We start from the raw sequence: 24,888 nt of genomic DNA on the forward strand, positions 1-24,888 counted from the left end.
GAACGTTGTTGGGTTTATCTGTGTGTTATGGTAGAAATGTTGTGAATATTGGTTGTACCTGGGGCATTGATGTATAATTTGTGCAATAGGTGTACAAGAGTGCCAGCAAGCGGAAAGCCCACATCTTGAAGAACCACCCTGGAGCAGAGCTGCCCCCGAGTATTCGCAAGCTGCGTCCGGCAGCTCCAGGGGAGCCAGACCCGATGCTGAGCACACACACACAACTGAAGGGCACCATCGCCACGCTGCCCGTCTGCTGTCCACACTGCTGCAAACAGTACAGCAGCAAGGTGAGTGCTCTCATTCAACCAGCTCTCTCCATGGCACCAACTCACTGCTCGAAATAGTAGCCTGATGCATCCTTTCAAATTGAATTGAATTGAATCCTTTATTTGTCATTCAGACCTTTCGGTCTGAACGAAATGCTGTTGCCTGCAGCCATACATGTAATAATAACAAAACACAATAAACACAAATTAACATCCACCACAGTGAGTTCACCAAACACCTCCTCACTGTGATGGAGGCAAAAGTCTTAGAGTTACTGTCTCTTCCCTCCTCTTCTCCCTCTGCGCCGAGGCGATACCAAAGAGAGGCAGATCATAGAAACATAAAAAATAGGTGCAGGAGTAGACCATTCGGCCCTTTGAACCATCACCGCCATTCAATACAATCATGGCTGATCATCCAAAATCAGTACCCCATTCTCGCTTTCTCGCCATATCCCTTGATTCCGTTAGCCCTCAGAGCTAAATCTAACTCTTCCAAAAATTCAGCAAATTGGCTTCCACTGCCTTCTGTGGCAGAGAATTCTACAAATTCACAACTCTCTGGCTGAAAAAGTTTTTCCTCATCTCAGTCCTAAATGGCCTACCTCTTATTCTTAAACTATGACTCCTGCTTCTGGACTCCCCCAACATCAGGAACATTTTTCCTGCACAGATCAGTCCAGAGGATGCCTTAACTCTGATAGCAACTGTTTATCACGTGGCGGTGTGAGCAAAGTAAGACAAGCTGGTTAGATACATTATTAATCCATTAATATTACTTCAAATTAAGCATTCCCTGAAGGGTGGAGGCGAGGAAGTAATCCGGAGCTATAACTCTGAAGAATGATAGGCATTGAAATTAAAATGAAGCAATAGAGGAGTACTACCAATGGCAATACGTTCGGATACAAAACAAAAACAATGGCAAGGAGAAACGATAATACAAATAATGTCTGAAAGATTTGCAAAGTCCATAAAAGAAAATGTTAAGTTAGTTTATGAAGAAAAAAGCCGCTAAGTTTCTCCAGCGTTTATGTCTAACTTATGAAATATGTATATAAGATTACATGGGATTTTTGAAATAATTTGTTAATGTCACTGCATTGCTGATTACTCTTCAGAGAAGGATATGAAGAAGGGTCTCGACTCGAAACATCACCCATTCCTTCTCTCTAGAGATGCTGCCTGTCCTGCTGAGTTACTCCAGCTTTTTGTGTCTACGGTTTAAACCAGCATCTGCAGATCCTTCTTACACACTCTTCAGAGAGTGGTGGTAAGAAGCTTTGTTAAATTGCTGCAGTCCCTCTGAATGTACTCACACCATGTTGTTGGGTACAGAATTCCAGCATTTGGAACAGCAATGTATTCCCAAGGGGAGAGGTGTAATGATATGCTGTGGAGAAACTTGGTTTGCATGTAATCCTGGCAAATCATACCATGCATAACTACATCAAGGTACTAGTGGAAAAGAGAAGAATAACAAAGTACAGAAGATGGCAGTTGCAGAGAAAGTGCAGATTATTTTTAAAAGTGGAAGTGCAGCAACAAGGTAGATTAGAAGATCAGGGATTCATCCTTAGTATATGAGAGGTCTGTTCAATGGACCGATAGCAGCAGGAAAGAAACTCTTCTTGAATCTTGTGGTACATGGTTTCAAGCTTTTGTGACTTCTGCTCAATGGGAGACGGGAGAAGACGGAATGACCTGGCTGTGAATGGTCCTTGATTATGTTAGTTGTTTTACTGTGGTGGCGTGAAGTGTCGATGGATTCAATGGTGGAGAGTCTGGTCCGTGTGAGGGACTGGGTTACATCCACAACTTGCTGCAATTTCTTGAAGTCTTGGACAGTGTTTTTATACTCTCAAGCTGTGATGCGTCCTGATAGGATGCTTTCTGCAGTGCATCTGTAGATATTGGTAATGTTTACTTGGCCATTGTGTGAATGTGGTTGTACCAGGTCAACCTGTTGGTGATATTTACACTTTGAACTTGAAGCTCTTGATCATAGTTGGTCAGCACCAGAGGTACAGACTGTTTCCTGAAGGCAATGACAGCTTCTTTGTTTTGTTGATGCTGGGGCAGAAGATGTTTTTCCTGACACCATGCTACTCTGCTCTTTCTCCTTTCTGTATTCCCACTCATCTTTGTTTATGATCCAGCCCACTATGACGGTGTCATCTCCAAACGTGTAAATGGGGTTAGAGTGTGAGATAATGTCTTTGTGTGTGCTACAATAAGCAAGGAAACCACAACATATGATAGGATACTGAGAGGCGTGAGGAAACTGGGGAACCTTGCAGTTCACTAATCCTTAATGACAGCTGGCCAGGTCAGTATAACATAAAGTGTCAATATTAACCCGTACATTTTACAGTATGTCCATAATTTAAGATGGAACATCCAGATCCCCCTGATTCAATAATCCCGGCTCGCAACAATTAGAGTTCAAGTTGGTGTCACCGACACCTGCAATGTTTTCTTTTGCATTTTTCCTTTATTCCTCCTATATAAAATGAACATTGGATTTGTACAGAGACCGTATCATCAGGATAACAGAGCCCAAGAACCAGTTTTAAATGTTGTTATTTTGTAGAGGAATATGCCGGACTGTTGTGCATGCCATGGTCCCACAAATATCAGAAGTGTCCAGTTGGTTGGTTTGGGAGGTAGATTGGACTCGGACATCATGAGGAACACATCTGTCCAAATAGCATGGCAGCTTAACCTTCAGACAAAACTTCCAGTAATGTCTGCTTGAAAATCCACAATTTGCAAGAGAAGTAGGGGCATGAGGCAATGTAGGAATGTATGCACCACTGTCGTCACAGGAGCTGATAGAGTACTCACGCGTTATAGTGAGGAGTGGGTCACTTCTCAGAATAAATGTGGCTGTTCTCTCACCAGGCAAAAATGGTGCAACATATCCGGAAAAAACACACGGATGTTCTGCAGGATAATCCAAACGCACTGCAGACGCTGCCAGCACAAACACCCATCGTAGCCACTGTCATCAGCGCGGCCCCCACCGTGGTCAGCACGGATGGCACCACTGGAGATGCAATTGTGGTGAGTACTCAGTGATAGGAAGCTGGGATGGAGCAGCCAGTGTCCTAGAGAGGCCAGGAGACAGAGAGAGAGAGGGAAAGAGGCACAGTGAGAGACTGAGCCGGTTAGGGAAATAGAGATATCCTGGGGCGGAAATGCTGACATCCTTCACCAACAATACCCTCCATGTCCTTTCCTCACACAGGTTCTCCACTTAGCATTACTGAGCGGAGCTCTTGATCCCACAGCCCATCTTCACAGGTTCACATCCCCGGTAGTTCAGAGGGGACATGCTGCGTGGTCAGTGAGAGATGAAATCAGAGGTCTGGTGAGAAAGGACACAGAAAATCAGGATGTAGAATCAGTCTGCAGCTAAGAATCGTCAGAAGACAGAAAGCTCTGGTGGAAAGCTCCAGGCGTCCAAACTGTTGTGATAATGTAGGGGATAGCATCGAACAGGAAATCAGAGGGTTATCTAACCAAGATAATATAGTAACCACGGGGGACGTGTCTGTAAAGACTGGTCCAGCTACTAATACCATGGTTGTGGGTCCATGGAGTGTGTGGTGGGATCATAGGCACTTTGATCCCCTGCAGTAATGTGGTGGTAAACTCACCGCTCTCTGTGGAGTGAACCACCTTGACCCGGTGTACTGCAGGTGGTCTGTTGGTGTCTGGAGCACCGACTGCTTGCAGGTGTGTGATGTTGAATCACCACTGATACCACTCATGCTCTGAGTGCTGGGGATAGTCTGAACGCTGTGCGTATGGTTGTGCTGCTGTTTCCTGCACCATTTGTATATCTGTACTGAGCTGCAAGTCTCACATCTTTTCACCTTTCACACAGACAACGGATCTGCTGACTCAGGCAATGAGTGAGCTGTCGCAGACACTAACGACGGACTATCGGCCGGCTCAGGGGGATTATCAGCGTGTGCAGTACATTCCTGTCTCGCAACACATCCAACCAGTTCAGGGACAGCAGCCTCAGCACATCCAGCTCCAGGTGGTACAAGTGGCACAGGTGGGTCACGTATTTTTATATCAAAGTAAACAGGAGAACAAAACTCCGCACTAAAGACTAGGTTCTGCACTCCGGACAAAACTGCGGCACGTGGCGCAGAGGTAGAGCTGCTGCCTCACAACGCCAAAGACCCGGCTTGGATCCTGAACACGGCTGCTCTCTGTACGGAGTTTGTACGTTCTCCCCGTGACCTGCGTGGGTTTTCTCCGGGAGCTCTGGTTTCCTCCCACATTCCAAAGATGTACAGGTTTGTAGGCGCATTGGTTTCCGTAAATTGTTCCTTGTGCGTAGGATAGCGTTAGTGTGTGGAGATCTCTAGTCATCGTGAACTCAATGGGTCGAATGTATCTCTAAACTAAGCTTAACTAAATCGGAGCTCTGAAAATATACGGGTTATTCTGTCAGATTCAAACGGTGTGGAGCAGGAACCATCGTCCTGTACATGTTGTGGAATGGTGGCAGGTTTTAATCACCAGTGCACTGGTATCAAGTGGTAGAGTTGTACAGAAACGGGTTCTTCCACCCACCACATCCATCCAATGTCTTTGCCTATCTACATGAATCTAATGTGTTCACATTGAGTCTGTAACCTTCTAAGCCGTGCCTAAGAAGAAGGACTGCAAAGGTAACAATCTCAGGATTACTGCCTGTGCCACGCGACAGTGAGAGTAGGAATGGAGCGAGGTGGAGGATAAATGAGTGGATGAGGGACTGGTGCAGTGGGTATGGATTCAAGTTTCTGGATCATTGGGACCTCTTTTGGGGAAGGTGCGACCTGTACAGAAAGGACGGTTTGCACTTGAACTCGAGGGGGACCAATATCCTGGCGGGGAGATTTGCAAAGGCTACTGGGGAGACTTTAAACTAGTATGGTTGGGGGGAGGGACTCAAATTGGGAAAGCTAGCAGTCAGTGTGTGAGGCAGGAGGCAGAGAATGGTAGCACTCTGACTCAAAATGTAGGGGAGAGAGAAGAAAAAGACAATAAACAGAGAATAAGAGAGGGTGGGTTTCTTAAATGTGTATATTTTAATGCTAGGAGCATTGTAAGAAAGGTGGATGAACTTAGAGCCTGGATTGACACCTGGAAGTATGATGTTGTGGCGATCAGTGAAACACGGTTGCAGGAGGGCTGTGATTGGAAACTAAATATTCCAGGATTTCGTTGCTTCAGGTGTGATAGAATTGGAGGGGCAAGAGGTGGAGGTGTTGCATTGCTTATCAGGGAAGATATTACAGCAGTGCTTTGGCAGGATAGACTAGAGGGCTCGTCTAGAGAGGCTATTTGGGTGGAACTGAGAAATGGGAAAGGGGTAGCAACACTTATAGGGGTGTATTATAGACCGCCAAATGGGGAGCGAGAATTGGAAGAGCAAATATGTAAGGAGATTGCAGATATTAGTAGTAAGCACAAGGTAGTGATTGTGGGAGATTTCAATTTTCCACACATAGACTGGGAAACACATTCTTTAAATGGGCTGGATGGGTTGGAGTTTGTAAAATGTGTGCAGGATAGTTTTTTGCAGCAATACATAGAAGTACCTACTAGAGAAGGGGCGGTGCTGGACCTCCTGTTAGGAAATGAGACGGGTCAGGTGGCAGAGGTATGCGTTGGGAAAAGTTCGGGACCAGTGATCACAATACCATTAGTTTCAATATAATTATGGAGAGGGTCAGAACTGGACCTAGGGTTGAGATTTTTGTTTGGAGAAAGGCTAACTTTGAGGAGATGCGAAAGGATTTAAAAGGAGTAAATTGGGACAGTTTGTTTTATGGGAAAGATGTGGAAGAGAAATGGAGTACATTTAAAGGTGAAATTTTAAGAGTACAGAATCTTTATGTCCCTGTTCGGTTGAAAGGAAATAGTAAAAATTGGAAAGAGCCATGGTTTTCAAGGGAAATTGGACACTTGGTTCGGAAAAAGAGGGAGATCTACAATAATTATAGGCAGCATGGAGTAAATGAGAAAGCTAAAAGAAGATATGAGGTTGCTTTGGCAAGTAAGGTGAAAGTAAACCCAAAGGGTTTCTACAGCTATATTAATAGCAAAAGGATAACGAGGGATAAAATTGGTCCATTAGAGAGTCAGAGTGGACAGCTATCTGCAGAGCCAAAAGAGATGGGGGAGATATTGAACAATTTATTTTCTTCGGTATTCACCAAGGAGAAGGATATTGAATTATGTGAGGTAAGGGAAACAAGTAGAGTAGCTATGGAAACTATGAGATTCAAAGAAGAGGAAGTACTGACACTTTTGAGAAATTTAAAAGTGGATAAGTCTCCAGGTTCGGACAGGATATTCCCTAGGACATTGAGGGAAGTTAGTGTAGAAATAGCAGGGGCTATGACAGAAATATTTCAAATGTCATTAGAAACGGGAATAGTGCCGGAGGATTGGCGTACTGCGCATGTTGTTCCATTGTTTAAAAAGGGGTCTAAGAGTAAACCTAGCAATTATAGACCTGTTAGTTTGACGTCAGTGGTGGGCAAATTAATGGAAAGGATACTTAGAGATTATATATATAAGCATCTGGATAAACAGGGTCTGATTAGGAACAGTCAACATGGATTTGTGCCTGGAAGGTCATGTTTGGCTAATCTTCTTGAATTTTTTGAAGAGGTTACTCGGGAAATTGATGAGGGTAAAGCAGTGGATGTTGTATATATGGACTTCAGTAAGGCCTTTGACAAGGTTCCTCATGGAAGGTTGGTTAAGAAGGTTCAATGGTTGGGTATTAATGGTGGAGTAGCAAGATGGATTCAACAGTGGCTGAATGGGAGATGCCAGAGAGTAATGGTGGATGGTTGTTTGTCAGGTTGGAGGCCAGTGACTAGTGGGGTGCCACAGGGATCTGTGTTGGGTCCACTGTTGTTTGGCATGTACATCAATGATCTGGATGATGGTGTGGTAAATTGGATTAGTAAGTATGTAGATGATACTTAGATAGGTGGGGTTGTGGATAATGAAGTAGATTTTAAAGTCTACAGAGTGATTTATGCCAGTTGGAAGAGCGGGCTGAAAGATGGCAGATGGAGTTTAATGCTGATAAGTGTGAGGTGCTACATCTTGGCAGGACAAATCAAAATAGGACGTACATTGTAAATGGTAGGGAATTGAAGAATGCAGGTGAACAGAGGGATCTGGGAATAACTGTGCACAGTTCCCTGAAAGTGGAATCTCATGTAGATAGGGTGGTAAAGAAAGCTTTTGGTGTGCTGGCCTTTATAAATCAGAGCATTGAGTATAGAAGTTGGGATGTAATGTTAAAATTGTACAAGGCATTGGTGAGGCCAATTCTGGAGTATGGTGTACAATTTTGGTCGCCTAATTATAGGAAGGATGTCAACAAAATAGAGAGAGTACAGAGGAGATTTACTAGAATGTTGCCTGGGTTTCAGCAACTAAGTTACAGAGAAAGGTTGAACAAGTTAGGGCTTTATTCTTTGGAGCGCAGAAGGTTAAGGGGGGACTTGATAGAGGTCTTTAAAATGATGAGAGGGATAGACAGAGTTGACGTGGATAAGCTTTTCCCACTGAGAGTAGGGAAGATTCAAACAAGGGGACATGACTTGAGAATTAAGGGACTGAAATTTAGGGGTAACATGAGGGGGAACTTCTTTACTCAGAGAGTGGTGGCTGTGTGGAATGAGCTTCCAGTGAAGGTGGTGGAGGCAGGTTCGTTTTTATCATTTAAAAATAAATTGGATAGTTATATGGACGGGAAAGGAATGGAGGGTTATGGTCTGAGCGCAGGTATATGGGACTAGGGGAGATTACGTGTTCGGCACGGACTAGAAGGGTCGAGATGGCCTGTTTCCGTGCTGTAATTGTTATATGGTTATTATATGGTTATTTACATGTCTGTTACGTGTAGTGAGTACATTTGACTCCACTACCACCTCTGGCAGTCAGTTCCCGATATCAACCATTCTGTGTCAAAAACATACCCCTTGATTCCGCTTTAAAACTCATTCCTTTCACCTTAAACCTGAGTTGATGTGAGTTGAACTCAACCTCAGGCCTGAGAGCTCCAATGTGTAGTATTTTTGGGCGGCACATTTGCCTAGCAGCTCCGGAGACTTGAGTTTGATCCTGACCTCTGGTGCTGTCTGTGTGGAGTTTGCACATTCTCCCTGTGACCATGTAGGTTTTATCCGGGTGCTGCGGTTTGCTCCATGCAGGTTTATGGGTTAATTCCCCACTGTTAATTCCCCCGAGTATGCAGGGAATGGGTGAAAGTAGGATAATGTAGAACTAGTGGTCGGCATAGACTTGGTGGGTCGAAGGGTCCATTTCCACGCCGTTACTCTAAATTAAATGAAAACTACTGTATTTGGCAGTGAGCAAGTTCTGAATCTTGGATGTGGATTTCCATGACCTTGGTAAACTTGCCACATGAAGGGCAATGTCTTTTGCAGCATTACGTGTCAGGCAGTAACTGCAGGAGTCTCGCCGCAGCTTCCTGGTGATCCCTCCTTTACAGCTCATCACAGGGCAACCTTCAGAATGATGAACTGTACATCACTGTGCCATCACCGAATGAGCAGTGCTCTTTACATTTCCTGCTCCTGTGACCAATTATACCAGCAAATAGGCATCAAAAACAGGGAAAGTGAGAAATGAAACCAATTGCAGAGAAGGTGTAGTGGAGGGAGGGAGGAGCAGAGTCGATGACAATAGTCTCATGACAGAGTTGAGACTGTGATGTATTAGTGGTGTTGCAGCTGACAGTGGGCAGTTGACGTATGCATAGAGGTGCTTGCATTATATACTCTTATCATTGCTTATGGTGTGGTGGTCACTGTTGGGGGAAAATATCGATGGAGTGGCTGTTTTGTGAAACCTGTTCGTTCAGTTCACAAGTGAGCCAGCCAGTTTAATTCTCCAGCCCACTCCCACACTGACCTCTGTTCCTTTGGCCTCCGAGTCTGCTCCCCATAGGATGGTGTGTTGTTCCTCAGGCTCTTGACTGCAAGTTGCAGCCTTGCACCACAGCAATAAATCCCATGGTTTTAGTTCTTGCTAATTTGGATATTTTGGATTTCATGGGTAACTTGCGCTTCACACCTCCGTCAGAGATCCCATTTATTATAGTCAGTGGGGCAGTTGTTATTCAGGTAGACTGAGAGGTTCCCGAAGGGTCGCGACCCAAAACGTCACCTATTCTTTCTCTCCAGAGATGCTGCCTTGACTCGCTGAGTTTCTCCAGCATTTTGTGTCTATCTGCAGTTCCTTCCTACACAAGTTGCTACTCGGGTGATGGGGTTCAATGGAGGATAGGAGACCGCACCAAGTGAGGTTCCTGACCACATTACTGCCAAGTGAGTGCTGCTAAAGATTGCAGTGTCAGGATTTAGCTCTTAATCTGGTCTAATACTACACCCTGAGTACAAATATCAAGGCAGAAGTGAGAGCGGGACTAGAATAGGTCAGTATCTTTCTAAACATATGTCAGAAGTCAGAAGATGGGTTGAATAAAACTGTATTTTGCCTGGTGATGGCGTGCTGTGCTGCTGTTGTGGTTTACACCTCCTCCCGTACTCTCTGATTGCAGGCGCCCTCACACCAGAATCAGCATTCCACAGTGGATGTCAGCCAGCTGCACGACCCACACGGCTTTGCACAACATGCCATCCAGGTCCAGCACGTCCAGGTTACTGAGCAGTCCAGCACCATGCCCACCTCTGCTGCCCAGGTAACTGATCACACCGTGCAAAGCGTCTGACTCTCCACCTAGCCTCAGCATGCCTCGTCTGTCCTCTGCAGAGTGTCCACAGTATATCACAGCACACTCATCCCAAGCCTGTCTCTGGGAAATCTCTTGAGAGATCCGATTTGGGAGTGTCACTCCCATAAGATCTATTGTATTCCTGTTCTCAAGGTTTCATTTAGTTAAAGGAAGCACAGGACAGGCAGCTCAGTAATCAGGGGGTATAATTGCTTGGAACAAAAGAGGAGGAGTCTTGTACTGCTGATCATCATGGTAGAACTGGAGCAGGAAACCATCAGTGAGGCTTTATGTTTTATATTTACAAAGAAAAGGGCTAATTTTATACAGTTATACCAGTAGTCAGTAACAATTAGAAGTGGGCAGCACGGTGGCGCAACGGTAGAGTTACTGCCTTACAGCGAATGCAACGCCGGAGACCCAGGTTCGATCCCGACTACGGGTGCTGTCTGTACGGAGTTTTATGTTCCATCCGTGACCTGCGTGGGTTTTCTCCGAAATCTTCGGTTTCCTCCCACACTTCAAAGACGTACAGGTTTGTAGGTTAATTGGCTTGGTAAATGTAAAAATTGTCCCTAGTGTGTGTAGCATATTGTTAATATGCGGGGATCAAAGGGCCTGTTTCGGCTCTGTGTCTCTAAACTAAATTAATCAGATCTGTAGACAGATGATGGCAAGGCATTAAAGCAAGTAGGATTTGGAGATTTTAGTTTCCCCAAAATTAACTGAGGTTACCTTTTGTACAAGAGCCTGAGATGGGGTGGGATTTGTAAAATGCATCCTGGAGGGTTTTTGAAGCAGTGTATAGTGTCTTTCCACGGAGGGGACTGAACTAGATCTTCTCTTGGCAAATTAGAATGTGCATGTGAGAGAAGTGTCTGTCAGTCTTTGAGAATACTGGTCATAGTTAGGTGGTCATGGAAAAAGATACGATTGTCACTCGAGATGGGGCTGAAAACTGAGGACGATGAATTCCAAATGTGTGAGACTGGACAGGTAGGAGAAGTGAAAGAGTTCAGAGTCAGCATTGTCCCTGTAAGGGTCAGAAGCAAAGATGGTAAGTTTAGGGAACCTTGATTTACAAAGGATATGAAAGATTTGACAGGAAAAAGTAGGAAGTCTGTTGTGGGGAATTGGTATTGAATGAGAAACCTGAAGTTTATAGGGGATATAGGAGAAAACAGAAACAACATAGGGGACATGAAATGACTTAGCAAATAGTATTCTATAAGTATAATAGAAGCAGGTTGGGACAGAACAGGTAGGTCCCCGCTCCATGTGTGGAGCCAGGGGTTATGAGCGAGGATGTAAATGAATACGCAAGGAACTGCAGAAGGTGGAATTGAGCAAAACACAAAGTAATGGAAGAAAGCAGCGGGTCAGGCAGCATCTGTGGAGAGAATGGACAGGTGACGTTCTGGGTCAGAACCCTTCTTCAGACTGCTGCCTGACCCACTGAGTTGCACTGACACTTGGTGTTTTGTTCATAAATGAATACTTCTCATCACCAGGGAGAAGGCCATGGAGGTGGGATAAATCAGGGAGGGGTATCGTGATATTCTGGGGAACATCAGTATCAGGAAGAAGAAGGTATTGGAAATACTGGCATACAGTAGGGTTGATAAATCCCCAGGGCCCGACTGAAACTATCTCAGGGTGCTAAGGGAAGCAAAGGAGGAGATTGGTGAGGCTCTGATGGAGACTGTTGTATCTTTGTTGACCATGAGTGAGGTACCAGAAGAATGAGGGACAGCTCATGTTGTCTCCTTGCTCATAAAAGGCAGGAGGGATGAGCCAGGTTACTACCGGCCAGTGAGCCTTACATCGGTGGGAGGGGAGTTGTTGGAGATTAAGGGGGAGGATTGTGTTCACTTACAACTCCAGGGACTGGAAAGACATGACTTTGTGCAGGGAAATCATGTCTCACAAATCTGAGCTTTATTTCAGATGTTAACTAAGAGAATTGCTGAGGTAAATATGTAGATGTGGTTTACATGGATTTCAGTTGGTCTTTTGACAAAGTCTCGCGTGGTAAGCTGGTCGACAAAGTTGAAGCTGAAGAGTTCCAATGCATGTTGGATGCAATATTGACTTGGTGGAGCATAGTGTACGGGGTTGGTGGCTTGGTGGAGTATAGTGTACGGGGTGTATATCTGACTGGAAGTCTGGAACTGGTGATGGTACACTATGGATCAAGTGCTGGCAAAGGAGATTAGTATAGAAAGTATGGACATGGTGGGCCGAAGGGTCGGTGTTGTTCCAGTCAATACTGTATTATCAAATTATTAGATGAAGTTTGAAAGCTTCAAATTATTACAGGTTCTACAAAGAAGTAAATAGGTAATTGCATTCAGTATTCTGGATTTTATTGGAAATCACAAAATGCTGAAAATAGTCATCAGGGCAGGTAGTGGAGAGAAGTTAGATTAATGTTTCGTGTAGATGATGTTTCTGCGTTTTCTCTCTGCAGCAACACTGGGATCTGCTGAGTATTTCCACCGGTTTCAGTGTCTATTTCTGATTCTTGGTGTTTTGTCTGCCATGTTATTAATGTGCATGTTTCAAAGAGTGTACGTTCCTTAACCTGGCATGCAGGAACCTAATGGACATGAAATGAAAACGCTCTTGAGAACAGAATGTGTTCTAAAGTTGTGGCCATATTCATGACCTGTGCACTGTGTGTTTGCTTGCAGAGTGGAAGTGGTCAGCCACTCAGTCCCATGTCACAGCAATCACAGGAACTCAGCCCTTCCCAGATACAGAGTGGATCGTCAACACAGAACCAGGTGTTGCAGCAGCAACCCACAGCTACTGTACAGCACACTTACCTGCCCAGCACCTGGGGAACCTTTCGCAACTACTGTAAGTCAATAGACAGAAGAATGGCTAGTTGTACTGTCAGAAATTTTAGAAATGGTTATCTATTATTATAAGAACTATGATGCTATTTATGCAGGAAATGCATTTGTAAACTTTAACGACTGAGGTGTTTCAGATGTTGTATAAACCGTGCTGTCTGCGCATTATTCACTTTCATATTTGAAAATAGTACATCAACTAGCGTGGAAGCTGAGCCAGTCTGTGGTGGAGAACCCCATCCCTGTGATCATCAGATCCCAAAGCATTTACACTGCATTTCCCTGAAAACCCGGAACTCCTGGATGTGAACCGATAAAGCATAAAATAGGTCCCTCAGAATAAAAGTCTCTTTGCGTCTCTCTTTGTGTGACATCCTTTTGCCTTCTTTTCTTCTCTAGCATTGGTTCACCCAACCCCCCTCACCTGTCCATGTATTTCATGCCAGCATTTGCCCTGTCCCACCTATTCCAGCTTACTCACCCCCCAACCACCACAATCAGTCGGGTCTGCACCAGAAACATCACCTATTCACGTTCCAGAGACTGCTTGATCCTCTCTGAGTTCCTCCAGCACTTTGTGTCCTACGCAAGATTCCAGCATCTGCAGCTCCTTGTTCTCCATTGTCAAACCTCAGGATCTGATCAGTTCTGAAATAAAAGGAAACAATACTGGAAATAACCTCAGATTAAGTAGCATCAGAGGGTCTGGTGGAAGCTTGCTCAATGGTCAATATGTCGCTTTAGATGGTGTCCTACCCACAGTGCCTCCAGCACCTTTTATTTTGAGTTATACCAGCTGTCAACTAGATGTGCGATCTGTTGTCTGTGGCTTTGTGCAGGGGTCGTGTGGAGGAGGATGGGTATATCACATGTAAATTCCTAGAGAAATTGAGGAAGAGAAGAGGGAGGTAGGGGCGTTTCAATGTTTATACCTTTGGGTTGTCGACCACCAAAGTGGAATATTCTGAACTGCTCTTCACATTCCACTTGCGTAGTGTACAACCCAATGTTATCAACATTGAATTCTCTAATTTCACACAATGCCCCCCCCCCCCCCCTTCTCCTAGTATGTACACATTTCTTCCCTGTCCATTTTTGGTTCCAACCCAAAACATAATCTGCCCATATTCCTCCACTGATTCTGCCTGGCCTGCTGAGTTCCTCAAGCACTTTGTGTTTTGCTCAAGATTCCAGCATCTGCATTCTCTTGTGTATCCAGTCCCTTCAACCCGTTCTGTCATTCAGTGAGATTATATCTGATCAGTCTCTAGGCTTCATGCCTTGCCGGACAAGCTTCAATTAATCCTGGTTTTCAAATGTTCACCTCATTCTCAGGGTTCAAAGTGTTTTGTTTATAAAGAGAGTTCTACTGCCCCTGTGTGGAGACATGTTGACACCAACACCCTGAATGAGTTTGCTCTCATGTGAAGGTTGTCCTGGGCTCTCCCACCAGTGGAAATAGTTTCTTTCTCTCATAATCTGCTGTGCATTAATGAAGTCTTATCTTGTTCATGGATCTACAAGGCTGGTCATAGTAATCCATAGATGATAATTAAATCCTTTCCAGTTTAATTTTAGTGTACTTTAGGGATACATTGCTGAAACAGGCCCTTAGGCCCACCGAGTCCGCGCCGACCAGCGATCCCCGTATGCTCGTACTATCCTACACACCAGGGCCAATTGCCTTTTTTTTAAACAAAATCACATTAACCTACAAATATTTTCACCTTTGGAGAGTGGGAGGAAACCGGAGCACCCGGAAAAAACCCACGCTGTCACAGGGAGAACGTACAAACTCCATCCGTAAACAAACCTGGGTCTCTGGCGCTGCAAGGCAGCAACTCTACAGCTGCACCACCATGCCGCCCCTTATTTTTAAACTACCTGTTGCTGACGTGCTGACCAGCAAGTGGTGTCTCAGATAGAACCCAGCTCTTGCACTCAACTGTGATCTTACTTCTACCTTTGTGCGTTGGTTCTGAAATGACAGCCAGCTGCTCCCCACGTTGAACTCTACCTGCCACAACTTTTATATATTGAAATGCCGAGTGACATCACCAGCCACCCAATCTGAATTGTATTCCTTGTCCTTCCTCTCTAAATCCCAACTCCAACCTATTTACTGTTCCATGTTATCTTCCTGAACAGGAAAATTAGACCATGGCTTATCATCTCATACCAGGGATACCTCCAATAGTGCAGTATCTCCCAGATGTGGGCTGAGTCTCGCTCCAGGTCAGGGGCAGGGAATATTGGACATACAGTGCCCTCCACAATGTTTGGCACAAACACCCATCATTTATTTATTTATTTGCCTCTGTACTCCACAATTTGAGATTTATAATAGAAAAAATCACATGTGATTAAAGTGCACATTGTCAGATTTTAATAAAGGCCAGTTTTAAACATGTTGATTTCACCATGTACAAATTACAGCAGTGTTTATACATAGTCCCCCCATTTCAGGGCACCATAATGTTTAGGACACAGCAATGTAATGTAAATGAAAGTAGTCATGTTTAGGATTTTGTTGCATATCCTTTGCATGCAATGACTGCTTGAAGTCTGTGATTCATGGACATCACCAGTTGCTGGGTGTCTTCTCTGATAATGCTCTGCCAGGCCTGTATAAGCGAGTTCTGTATTCCGAAAAATGCAAGGAATCATAGGATTTGTCAAAGGCCGGAGACGTCCGGACCGACGGGACACCAGGCCCAGTGCGGAGAAGCACCAACCCCAGCTCACCTCCGCCTCTCCCGCTGGGCCAACCGACAGCCCAGACCGACAAGACCAGCGGCCCCAGACCCACAGTCAGCCCAACCCCGCTCCAACTCTAGAGGCACCCGCTTCCCAATGGGCCGCTACGGCAACGTGCCAGTTCTCCCACGGCCTCAGCCGCTACCCCAAGTACAAGCCGTACCTTGCACATCACCGGTTTCTGCCCCTACGGTACCCGTTTCCACTTCATCCACATCCCCGAGGAGGAGAGAGGGCCCCTGCATCGCGAGCGCCAGCCTGGGCTCGGCCTCCTCCAGCCCGGAGTTAGACTGGGCCACGCTGCGGGCGGCCTTCAGCCCCGACCTGGAGTTAGAGCTGGCCCGGACTCTAGGCTTGGGACTGGGCAAGGGAGGGGACGAGGTTGCTGCTGCCGCCAGCACCACCATCACCAATAGCACCAGCAGCTCCAGCGGGCGCCCGGCCTGCCCATGGCCGGCAGGAGCCCGTCCGCAGACTCTCTCTCCGACCAGGACGATTCCAGCAGCAGTGGCTCCGAGTCGCCCCTCTTCGAGAAGGGCCGGCGGCTGCCCATCTTCAGCAGGATCTCGGTGTCGGACTGAGGGGAGGTGGGTGGAGGTGTTAGGCTGCTGGCCAACCCGGCGGGACAGGCAGAGCCGAGCTGGAGCCAGCGGCTGCAAGTCCGGGGCTGTCCCGCCAGCCCAGGGCCACCCCGGACACCACCGGACAGGGACGGGACACCGGGGACGGGACGGGAACGGCCCAACAGCAACTCAACAGCACCGGAGAGCCGACCCTGACTACGGACGAAATGCAAGCCTGCACACAATGCAGCACAACCGTTGCCAAGACTGTTTTATAGCTAGTGACCTATGACCTGGGCATGCGCGGTCGGAATACCGAACTCGCTTATTGCAACCATCTTTAGCTTCTGCTTGTTTTGGGGGGTAGTCCCCATCAGTTTTCCCTTCAGCATATAAAATTCATGCTCAATTGGGTTCAGATCGGGTGATTGACTTGGCCTTCTTTAGCTTTGAAAAACTCTTTTGTTTAGCAGTATGTTTGGGATCATTGTCTTGCTGTAGAATGAACCGCCGACCAATGAGTTTTGAGGCGTTTGTTTGAACTTGAGCAGATAGGATGTGTCTATGCATTTCAGAATTCATTATGCTACTACCATCAACAGTTGTATCATCAATGAAAAGTGAGCCAGTACCTTCAGCAGCCATACATGCCCAGGCCATAACACCCCCACCACCGTGTTTCACATATGAGGTGGTATGCTTTGGATCTTGGGCAGTTCCTTCTCTCCTCCATACTTTGCTCTTGCCATCAATCTGATATAAGTTCATCTTCGTCTCATCTGCCCACAAGACCTTTTTCCAGAACTGTGGGTGCTCTTTTAAGTACTTCATGGCAAACTAACCTGGCCATCCTATTTTTGCGGCTAACCAGTGGTTTACATCTTGCAGTGTAGCCTCTGATTTCTGTTCATGAAGTCTTCTGCGGACAGTGGTCATTGACAAATCCACACCTGACTCCTGAAGAGTGTTTCTGATCTGTCAGACAGGTGATTGGGGATTTTTCTTTATTATAGAGAGAATTCTTCTGTCATCAGCTGTGGAGGTCTTCCTTGGCCTGCTAGTCCCTTTGCGATTAGTAAGCTCACCAGTGCTCTCTTTCTACTTAATTATGTTCCAAACAGTTGATTTTGGTAAGGCTAAGGTTTGGCTGATGCCTCCAACAGTTTTATTCTTGTTTCTCAGTCTCAAAATGGCTTCTTTGACTTTTATTGGCACAAATTTGGTCCTCATGTTGATAAACAGCAATACGTTTAAAAAGAGAGGCAAAACATAGACAGATTTAACTCAGAGTTTCCGTGGATTTTGAAGAAACAGCAGCAAAGAGAAGCAGGAAAAAACACTGATGGGCTCTAGCCCAAGTGGGAGGAGAGTTAGAAGTGAGTCAGAGGGGGAAAACAGTTTAAAACTGGGGAATTTGGTTTGTAAATTGGTAAATTAGGCAATTTATCAGTCAATATAAGCAAAACGGCTCTTAGGGAGCGGCCTTGTGAGGGAAGTGCATTGTGAATAAAATGTGAGTCTTTGGCTCGAGAGTCTTCGGCGAGGAGGCTGAGGAGAGGAGGCTACGCATAAAGCTCGAGAGGACGGAACGCGGTGAACACATGTCGAGGCAGATGAGACAGTGTGAGGCTTGCAGAATGTGGGAGCCCAGGGACACGGATGGAGCCTCTGGCTGCTACAACTGTGGCAAGTGCGACCAGCTTCAGCTCCTAAAGGACCGTGTTGGGGCACTGGAGAAGCAGCTGGATGACCTCAGGACCATCCGGGAAAACAAGAGTTTCCTGGACAGGACCTACAGTGAGGTAGTCGCGCCGAGGATACGGGAAGAACCAAGGTGTGTGACGGAGAGAAAGGGTGGAAATCGTGGAGTGCAGAAGACCCAGGTGGCTGTGCCTAATGAAAACAGGTACGCCCTCTTGGGAACTGTCCGGGGAGACCATGTTTCCAGTCCGAGCAGACACGTCGGTGGCTCCAATCCTAGAGGTGGGACTCGACTGACGAGACTGACATTGGCAGAGCCCTAGTGGTGGGTGACTCCATTGTCCGAGCAGTGGACAGGAGATTCTGTGGTGGCAGATGAGATGCGAGGATGGTCTGTTGCCTCCCTGGTGCCAGGGTTCAGGATGTCACGAGCCGAATTCAGAACATCCTCGAGAAAGAAGGTGAACAGCTGGCAGTAGTTGTGCACGTGGGCACAAACGACATCGGGAAAAAGAGGGAGGAGGTTCTCCAACATGAGTTCAGAGAGTTGGGAAGAAGACTGAAATGCCGGACTTCGAGGATGGTTATCTCTGGATTGCTTCCAGTACCACGTGCTAGTGAGGACAGGAACAGGGAGATAGGGGATCTGAATGTGTGGCTGAGGGGCTGGAGCAGGGAGCAAGGATTTAGATTTATCGACCACTGGGATCTCTTCTGGGGTAGGGGTGACCTGTACAAAAGGGACGGGTTACACCTTAACTGGAGGGGGACCGACGTTCTGGCAGGCAGGTTTGCTAGAGCTACACGTGTGGGTTTCAACTAAACAGTGGGGGGAAGGGATTTACAAATTGGGAGTACAAAGATGGAGTTGAAGGGCAAGTGGCTACAGGAAAAATTACAAAAGATTCTCGAATTAATGGGAAGGAAAGCTTGAGAAGGGACAACAGAGTAAGGTCAGGGCCAATTGCGAGCGGTGGGAGGGGGGAAGTGAATACGGCGGTCAAAGTGCTGTACATGAATGCGCGAAGTATAAGGAATAAAGTGGACGAGCTTGAGGCTCAGTTAGAAATTGGCAAGTATGATGTTGTGGGAATTACTGAGACATGGCTGCAAGAGGGCCAGGGCTGGGAACTGAATATTCAAGTGTATACCTCCTATCGAAAAGACAGACAGGTGGGCAGAGGGGGTGGGGTTGCTCTGTTGGTGAGGAATAAAATTCCACACACTCATCTCCCTGCTACCTTCAGGTAGAAGGTACAGGAGCCTGAAGACTGCAACAACCAAGTTCAGGAATAGCTACTTCCCCACAGCCATCAGGCTATTAAACCTGGTTCGGACAAAACTCTGATTATTAATAACCACTTTCAGCTATTTGCACTTTATCAGTTTATTTATTCATGTGTGTATATATTTATAACATGGTATATGGACACATTTTGTAGTAAATGCCTACTATTTTCTGTGTGCTTAAGCAAAGCAAGAATTTCATTGTCCTATACAGGGACACATGACAATAAACTCACTTGAACTTGAACTTGGTCAAACTTCTGTCCCAGTTTTAGTACTTTATCTTCATAGATATGGGTCAAATAAAATTACTCAATATTTTTGGCCGCCCACTATGTCTGAAGTTTATCTTGTACCATTTACTGTGAAGATAAACACACAAAACATGTTTAATACCTCTGTTTAAGAAAGAACTGCAGATGCTGGAAAAATCAAACGTGGACAAAAATGCTGGAGGAGCTCAGTGGGCTAGGCAGCATCTATAGAGAGAAGGAATAGGCAACGTTTCGGGTTGAGACCCTTCTTCAGACTGATGTCCGGGGGGGAGGGGAAAGAACTGCGGATGCTGGAAAAATCGAAGGTAGACCAAAATTCTGGAGCGCAGGCTCGGCGCTCAATTCGCCCAACACCTCCGCTCAGTTTGCACTAACCAACCTGATCTCCCAGTGGCTCAGCACTTTAACTCCCCCTCCCATTCCGAATCTGACATTTCTGGCCTGGGCCTCCTCCATTGCCAGAGAGGCCCAGTGCAAATTGGAGGAACAGCACCTCATATTTCGCTTGGGTAGTTTACACCCCAGCAGTATCAACATTGATTTCTCTAATTTCAGATAGTCCTTGCTTTCTCCCTCCTACCCCTTTCCCTTCCCAGCTCTCCCACAAGCCTACTGTCTTCGCCTCTTCCTTTCTTTGTCTAGCCCCCCCCCCCCCCCCCCAAACTTCAGTCTTAAGAAGGGTCTCGATTCGAAACGTCGCCCATTCCTTTTCTCCATAGATGCTGCCTCACCCGCTGAGTTTCTCCAGCATTCTTGTCTATCTTTAATACCTCTGTGTTCTTATTCATCATTCACAATGGGACCCAGTGTGGTCTTTACTCTCTTGCCTTCATTGAGAGCACTTTTTGGATCTTCAGGCTTGCCTGAAAATCAAAATTGACTTCATTCAATTTTAATATTTAATTTGTGAACATCACTATTGAACAAAAAGAGACACAAGGCCGTGTAGATTCTGGAATCTTGAGCAAAACACAAAGACCTGGAGGTATAGAGAAATGTGAGGTGTTGCATTTTGGGAAGTCTAACGTGGGCAGGACCTACACTGTGCGTGGTACAGGCTTCTGGGGAGTGTTGTAGAGCAGTGAGATCTAGGAGTGCAGGTGCATGCTTCCTTGAAGGTCGAGTCGCAGGTAGATAGTGTGGTCAAAATGGCATTTGGCACATTGGCCTTCACCAGTCAGAGTATTGAAGTTGGGAGGTCATGTTGCAGTTTTATAAGGCATTGGTGAGGCCACATTTATAGTAATGTGTTCAGTTCTGGGCACCATGTTATAGGAAAGATATTGTCAAGCTTGAAAGGGTTCAGAAAAGATTTACGTGGATGTTGCCAGGACCAGAGGGTGTGAGCTAAGGTTGAGTAGGCTGGGTCTCTAGTCCTTGGAGCGCAGGAGGATGAGGGGAGATCTTATAAGAGGTATACAAAATCATGAGATGAATAGATCGGGTAGATGCACCGAGTCCCTTGCCCAGAGTAGGGGAATCGAGGACCAGAGGACATAGGTTCAAGGTGAAGGGGAAAAGATTTAATAGGAATCCGAGGGGTAACTTTTTCACACAAAGGGTGTTGGGTGTATGGAACAAGCTGCCAGAGGAGGTAGTTGAGGCTGGGACTATGGCCATCATTTTAAGAAACATTTAGGCAGGTACATGGATAGGACAGGTTTGGAGGGATATGGATCAAATCTGCTGGTAAATGGTACTTGATGGCTGGCTGGCATGGATATGGTGGGCTCAACGCTTGCTACTGTGCTGAATGATGATGTCCTAGCTTTAAAATACATTCATTTAAAATACTGTGTTTTCAACTAAACTTTTAATCATTTGTCCTGATCTGCTGCAGCCCAGATTCTTTGCTCTGGTTTACCATGCAAATGGCATTACGTGTGTGTGAGTGTTTGTTCCTGTTGGTGGAGCCACTGGCTGCAGTGGATGCTGTATGTTCAACCACGCACTGCTTCAGTTTACAATGAAAGACTTTCCATTTGTCTTGGTGTTGCAGCTTCTGAGATTCAGATGATGACCATCCCTCAGACGCAGTACGTTATTGCAGAGGCTCCAGTAACCACAGTGAACAGTGGCCAGTTGAAGGCAGTGACGCAGGTCAGTGTTTGCTTCAGCTACACTCCCTATCCACAGGATCGTGCAGCTTATGGTGGAGTAACATATACTACACTTTTCTGTCTCGAAACTGAAATGTTTTTGCAGCTTCTGGAACTTTCATTCAAATGTGTATTCGCAGAATGATAAACTAACACAGTTGAAACTGACCCAGCAGCCCATTGTCTCTGCTTGAATTATCCTGCTCTTTCCCCCACCCCTCCGCTCCAGAGCATATTTTTTCCTCCAAGTCTTTATTCATTTCTTTGAATATCACTATTCTTCATTTTTCTAACACCTCGGGCAGTGGATCTTGCCCTTGGACGCAAAAATACCACCTATCATCTTTAATGTGTGATTACTGATCCACCTACCACAGCCTCTCCTCGTTCACTTTCAGTACCGTACGTGATTTAAGAAGGGTCTCGACCCGAAAGGTCACCCATTCCTTCTCTCCAGAGATGCTGCCTGTCCTACAGAGTTACTCCAGCTTTTTGTGTCTTTCTGTGATTTACAATAGACAATAGGTGCGGGAGTAGGCCATTCGGCCCTTCGAGCCAGCACCGCCATTCAATGTGATCATGGCTGATAATCCCCAATCAGTACCCCGTTCCTGCCTTCACCCCATATCACCTGACTGCGCTATCTTTAAGCGCCCTACCTGGCTCTCTCTTGAAAGTATCTAGAGAACCAGCCTCCACTGCCCTCTGAGACAGAGAATTCCACAGACTCACAACTCGCTGCGAGAAAAAGTGTTTCCTCGTCTCCGTTCTAAATGGCTTACCTCTTATTCTTAAACTGTGGCCCCTGGTTCTGGACTCCCCCAACATCGGGAACATATTTCCTGCCTCTAGCGTGTCCAAACCCTTAATAATCTTATATGTTTCAATGAGATTCCCTCTCACCCTTCTAAACTCCGAAGTGTACAAGCCCAGCTGCTCCATTCCCTTTGCATATGACAGTCCCGCCATCCCGGGAATTAACCTTGTAAACCTACGCTGCACTCCCTCAATAGCAAGAATGTCCTTCCACAAATTAGGGGACCAAAACTGCACACAATACTCCAGGTTTGGTCTCACTAGGGCCCTGTACAACTGCAGAAGGACCTCTTTGCTCCTATACTCGACTCCTCTTGTTATAAAAGCCAACATGCCATTCGCTTTCTTCACTGCCTGCTGTTCCTGCATGCTTACTTTCATAGACTGATGAACAAGGACCCCCAGATCCCGTTGTACTTCTCCTATTCCCACTTGATGCCATTTAGATAGTAATCTGCCTTCCTGTTTTTGCTACCAAAGTGGATAACCTCACATTTATCTTCATCTGCCATGCATCTGCCCACTCCCCCAACCTGTCCAAGTCACCCTGCATTCTCATAGCATCCTCCTCACAGTTCACACTGCCACCCAGCTTTGTGTTATCTGCAAATTTGCTAATGTTACTTTGAATCCCTTCATCCAAATCATTGATGTATATTGTAAATAGCTGCGGTCCCAGCACCGAGCCTTGCTTCACCCCACTTAACAAATCTTTCCTGAAGGACCTGTGCCTTCAGAACATTGACAGTTTCTCTCGTCTCCACATAACTCAGCAGCCGATAGCAATGCCTATGTGCCCTCACTTAACCTTTGGTTATATTGTCGTGCCTAGAACTGTACATAATATTCCAGCGGAAGATCACTAATGCTCAATATTTTACGAAGGTTGCGAAACTGGGCTACTTAGAAGCAAAGCAATGTGTGTGGTGCTGCTGTACATAGTGGTGAGCACAGTGAGCCAGCCGCTGGGCAGATGTTGTTACTTGCTAGCAAACCTCCAAGGCAAATTCCTTGTATGTATACATACTTCTTCTTCTTCTTCTTAAGCCCTTTGCTCCTCTAGGGAGCACAGGCCATTGACAAATGTCCTCCACCTCACTCAGTTGTTGGCAGTTCTTTCGAGATGTCCCCAGTTGAGCCCACTCTCAGACACTTCTGTCTGGACGCCTCTTCTCCAGCTGTCCCTGGGGCGACCTCTTTTCCTTTTTCCTTGGGGGTTCCATTTCAGGGCTTGCCGGGTGATGCTGGTGCTGGTTTCCTGAGGGTGTGTCCAATCCAACTCCATTTTCTCCTTCGAATTTGTAAGTCAATGAGCTCCTGGTTTGTTCTTTTCCAAGGTTCACATTGCTTACTTTGTCTCCACCAGATGTTAAGTATCCTCCTAAGGCAGGTGTTAGTGAATGTTTACAGCCTGTTTGTAGTGTGTTTTGTTGTTTTCCGTGTCTCTGATCCATACAGCATCACCTGTTTCACATTTGAGTTAAAGGTGCATCTGTTGGTGTTGATTAAGATGTGTTTTGAGCTCCATTTCTTCCTGAGCATGTTAAACACCACCCTAGCCTTATTGATTCTACTTTTTATGTCTGCCTCTCCCCCTCCTATTCTACATACTTAAATATAATGTAGCAATGTTACAAAATTTTGAGATTTTAAAAATCAAGTCTGTAATTTATCCCATCAGATAAAGCATAAAAATAAGTTTAATTTGACACCTAATTCACTTTCATATCTCAAGTATTTAAAAAGTTATGGCCATTTTCATACTCGGAAATGAGCATCTTGTTCCCTATTGATTTTCTATGGACATAACAAAAAAGTTGTGATCGTGAACAGTCAAAAGCCCATAACTTTCTTAAAAATTAAGAGAACTGAATGAAATTTTCAGTTATCATAGATTGAAGCATTCTGAAACAAATATAAAATAATCTTACTTGGATGACCTGAAATTAAAGCATATAATTAGTTAGTTACCTAATTGTAGCTAATTTCAGACTTCAATTACTAGATCTAAACATCTATCCATTTCTTAATAAATGATTAACATTTTTAAATAGCCTAAATGTCCAAATAATATTCACAAATAATTCACAATAAAACATGATTTTTAAATCTCATTTACATTAATTTATAGGCCAAATGGAAGGAATTCAGTGTTCAATTGCTGTAAATAAATGCCCATTTAAATCAGCTTTCCAGTGGGTCCCTGTGGAACGCGCTGGTTTAGAACGTTCACATTGCGGTAGATTTGTGCCCTCAAATGCCCAGAAAAATACTGCGCGATATAATGGGGCCAAAATGAGCTACTCGCAATAGTAAACTTTGTATAACGGGATCTTTAGAAGCCCTTTTTAATGTAAAAATATACAACCTACCTTCTGCTATCTGCTTTATGAGACCCTGCGGTTGCTGGTGGTCGCGGGTTTAGAGATTGATTTTTAAACTACTATAACTATTATTCAAGGCCTTT

At 45.5% G+C, this 24,888-nt stretch overlaps 1 protein-coding gene across 3 annotated transcripts in view; it reads left to right on the forward strand.

The window, feature by feature from the left end:
• The window catches only part of prdm10 (PR/SET domain 10), a 220,558-nt gene that overhangs the window by 191,801 nt on the left and 3,869 nt on the right, over positions 1–24,888 (forward strand). For 2 of the 3 annotated variants that reach the window (XM_033049823.1, XM_033049824.1), the window contains 6 exons: positions 90–290; positions 3,174–3,335; positions 4,162–4,338; positions 9,892–10,032; positions 12,759–12,927; positions 21,506–21,606. In XM_033049823.1, the coding sequence (XP_032905714.1) occupies positions 90–290; positions 3,174–3,335; positions 4,162–4,338; positions 9,892–10,032; positions 12,759–12,927; positions 21,506–21,606 (951 nt within the window). The remainder of the gene's footprint in view (positions 1–89; positions 291–3,173; positions 3,336–4,161; positions 4,339–9,891; positions 10,033–12,758; positions 12,928–21,505; positions 21,607–24,888) is intronic. The other variant, XM_033049825.1, reaches the window with a different exon arrangement.

The sequence above is a fragment of the Amblyraja radiata genome, chromosome 33, assembly GCF_010909765.2.
Source record: "Amblyraja radiata isolate CabotCenter1 chromosome 33, sAmbRad1.1.pri, whole genome shotgun sequence".
NCBI classification, from domain to species: domain Eukaryota; kingdom Metazoa; phylum Chordata; class Chondrichthyes; order Rajiformes; family Rajidae; genus Amblyraja; species Amblyraja radiata.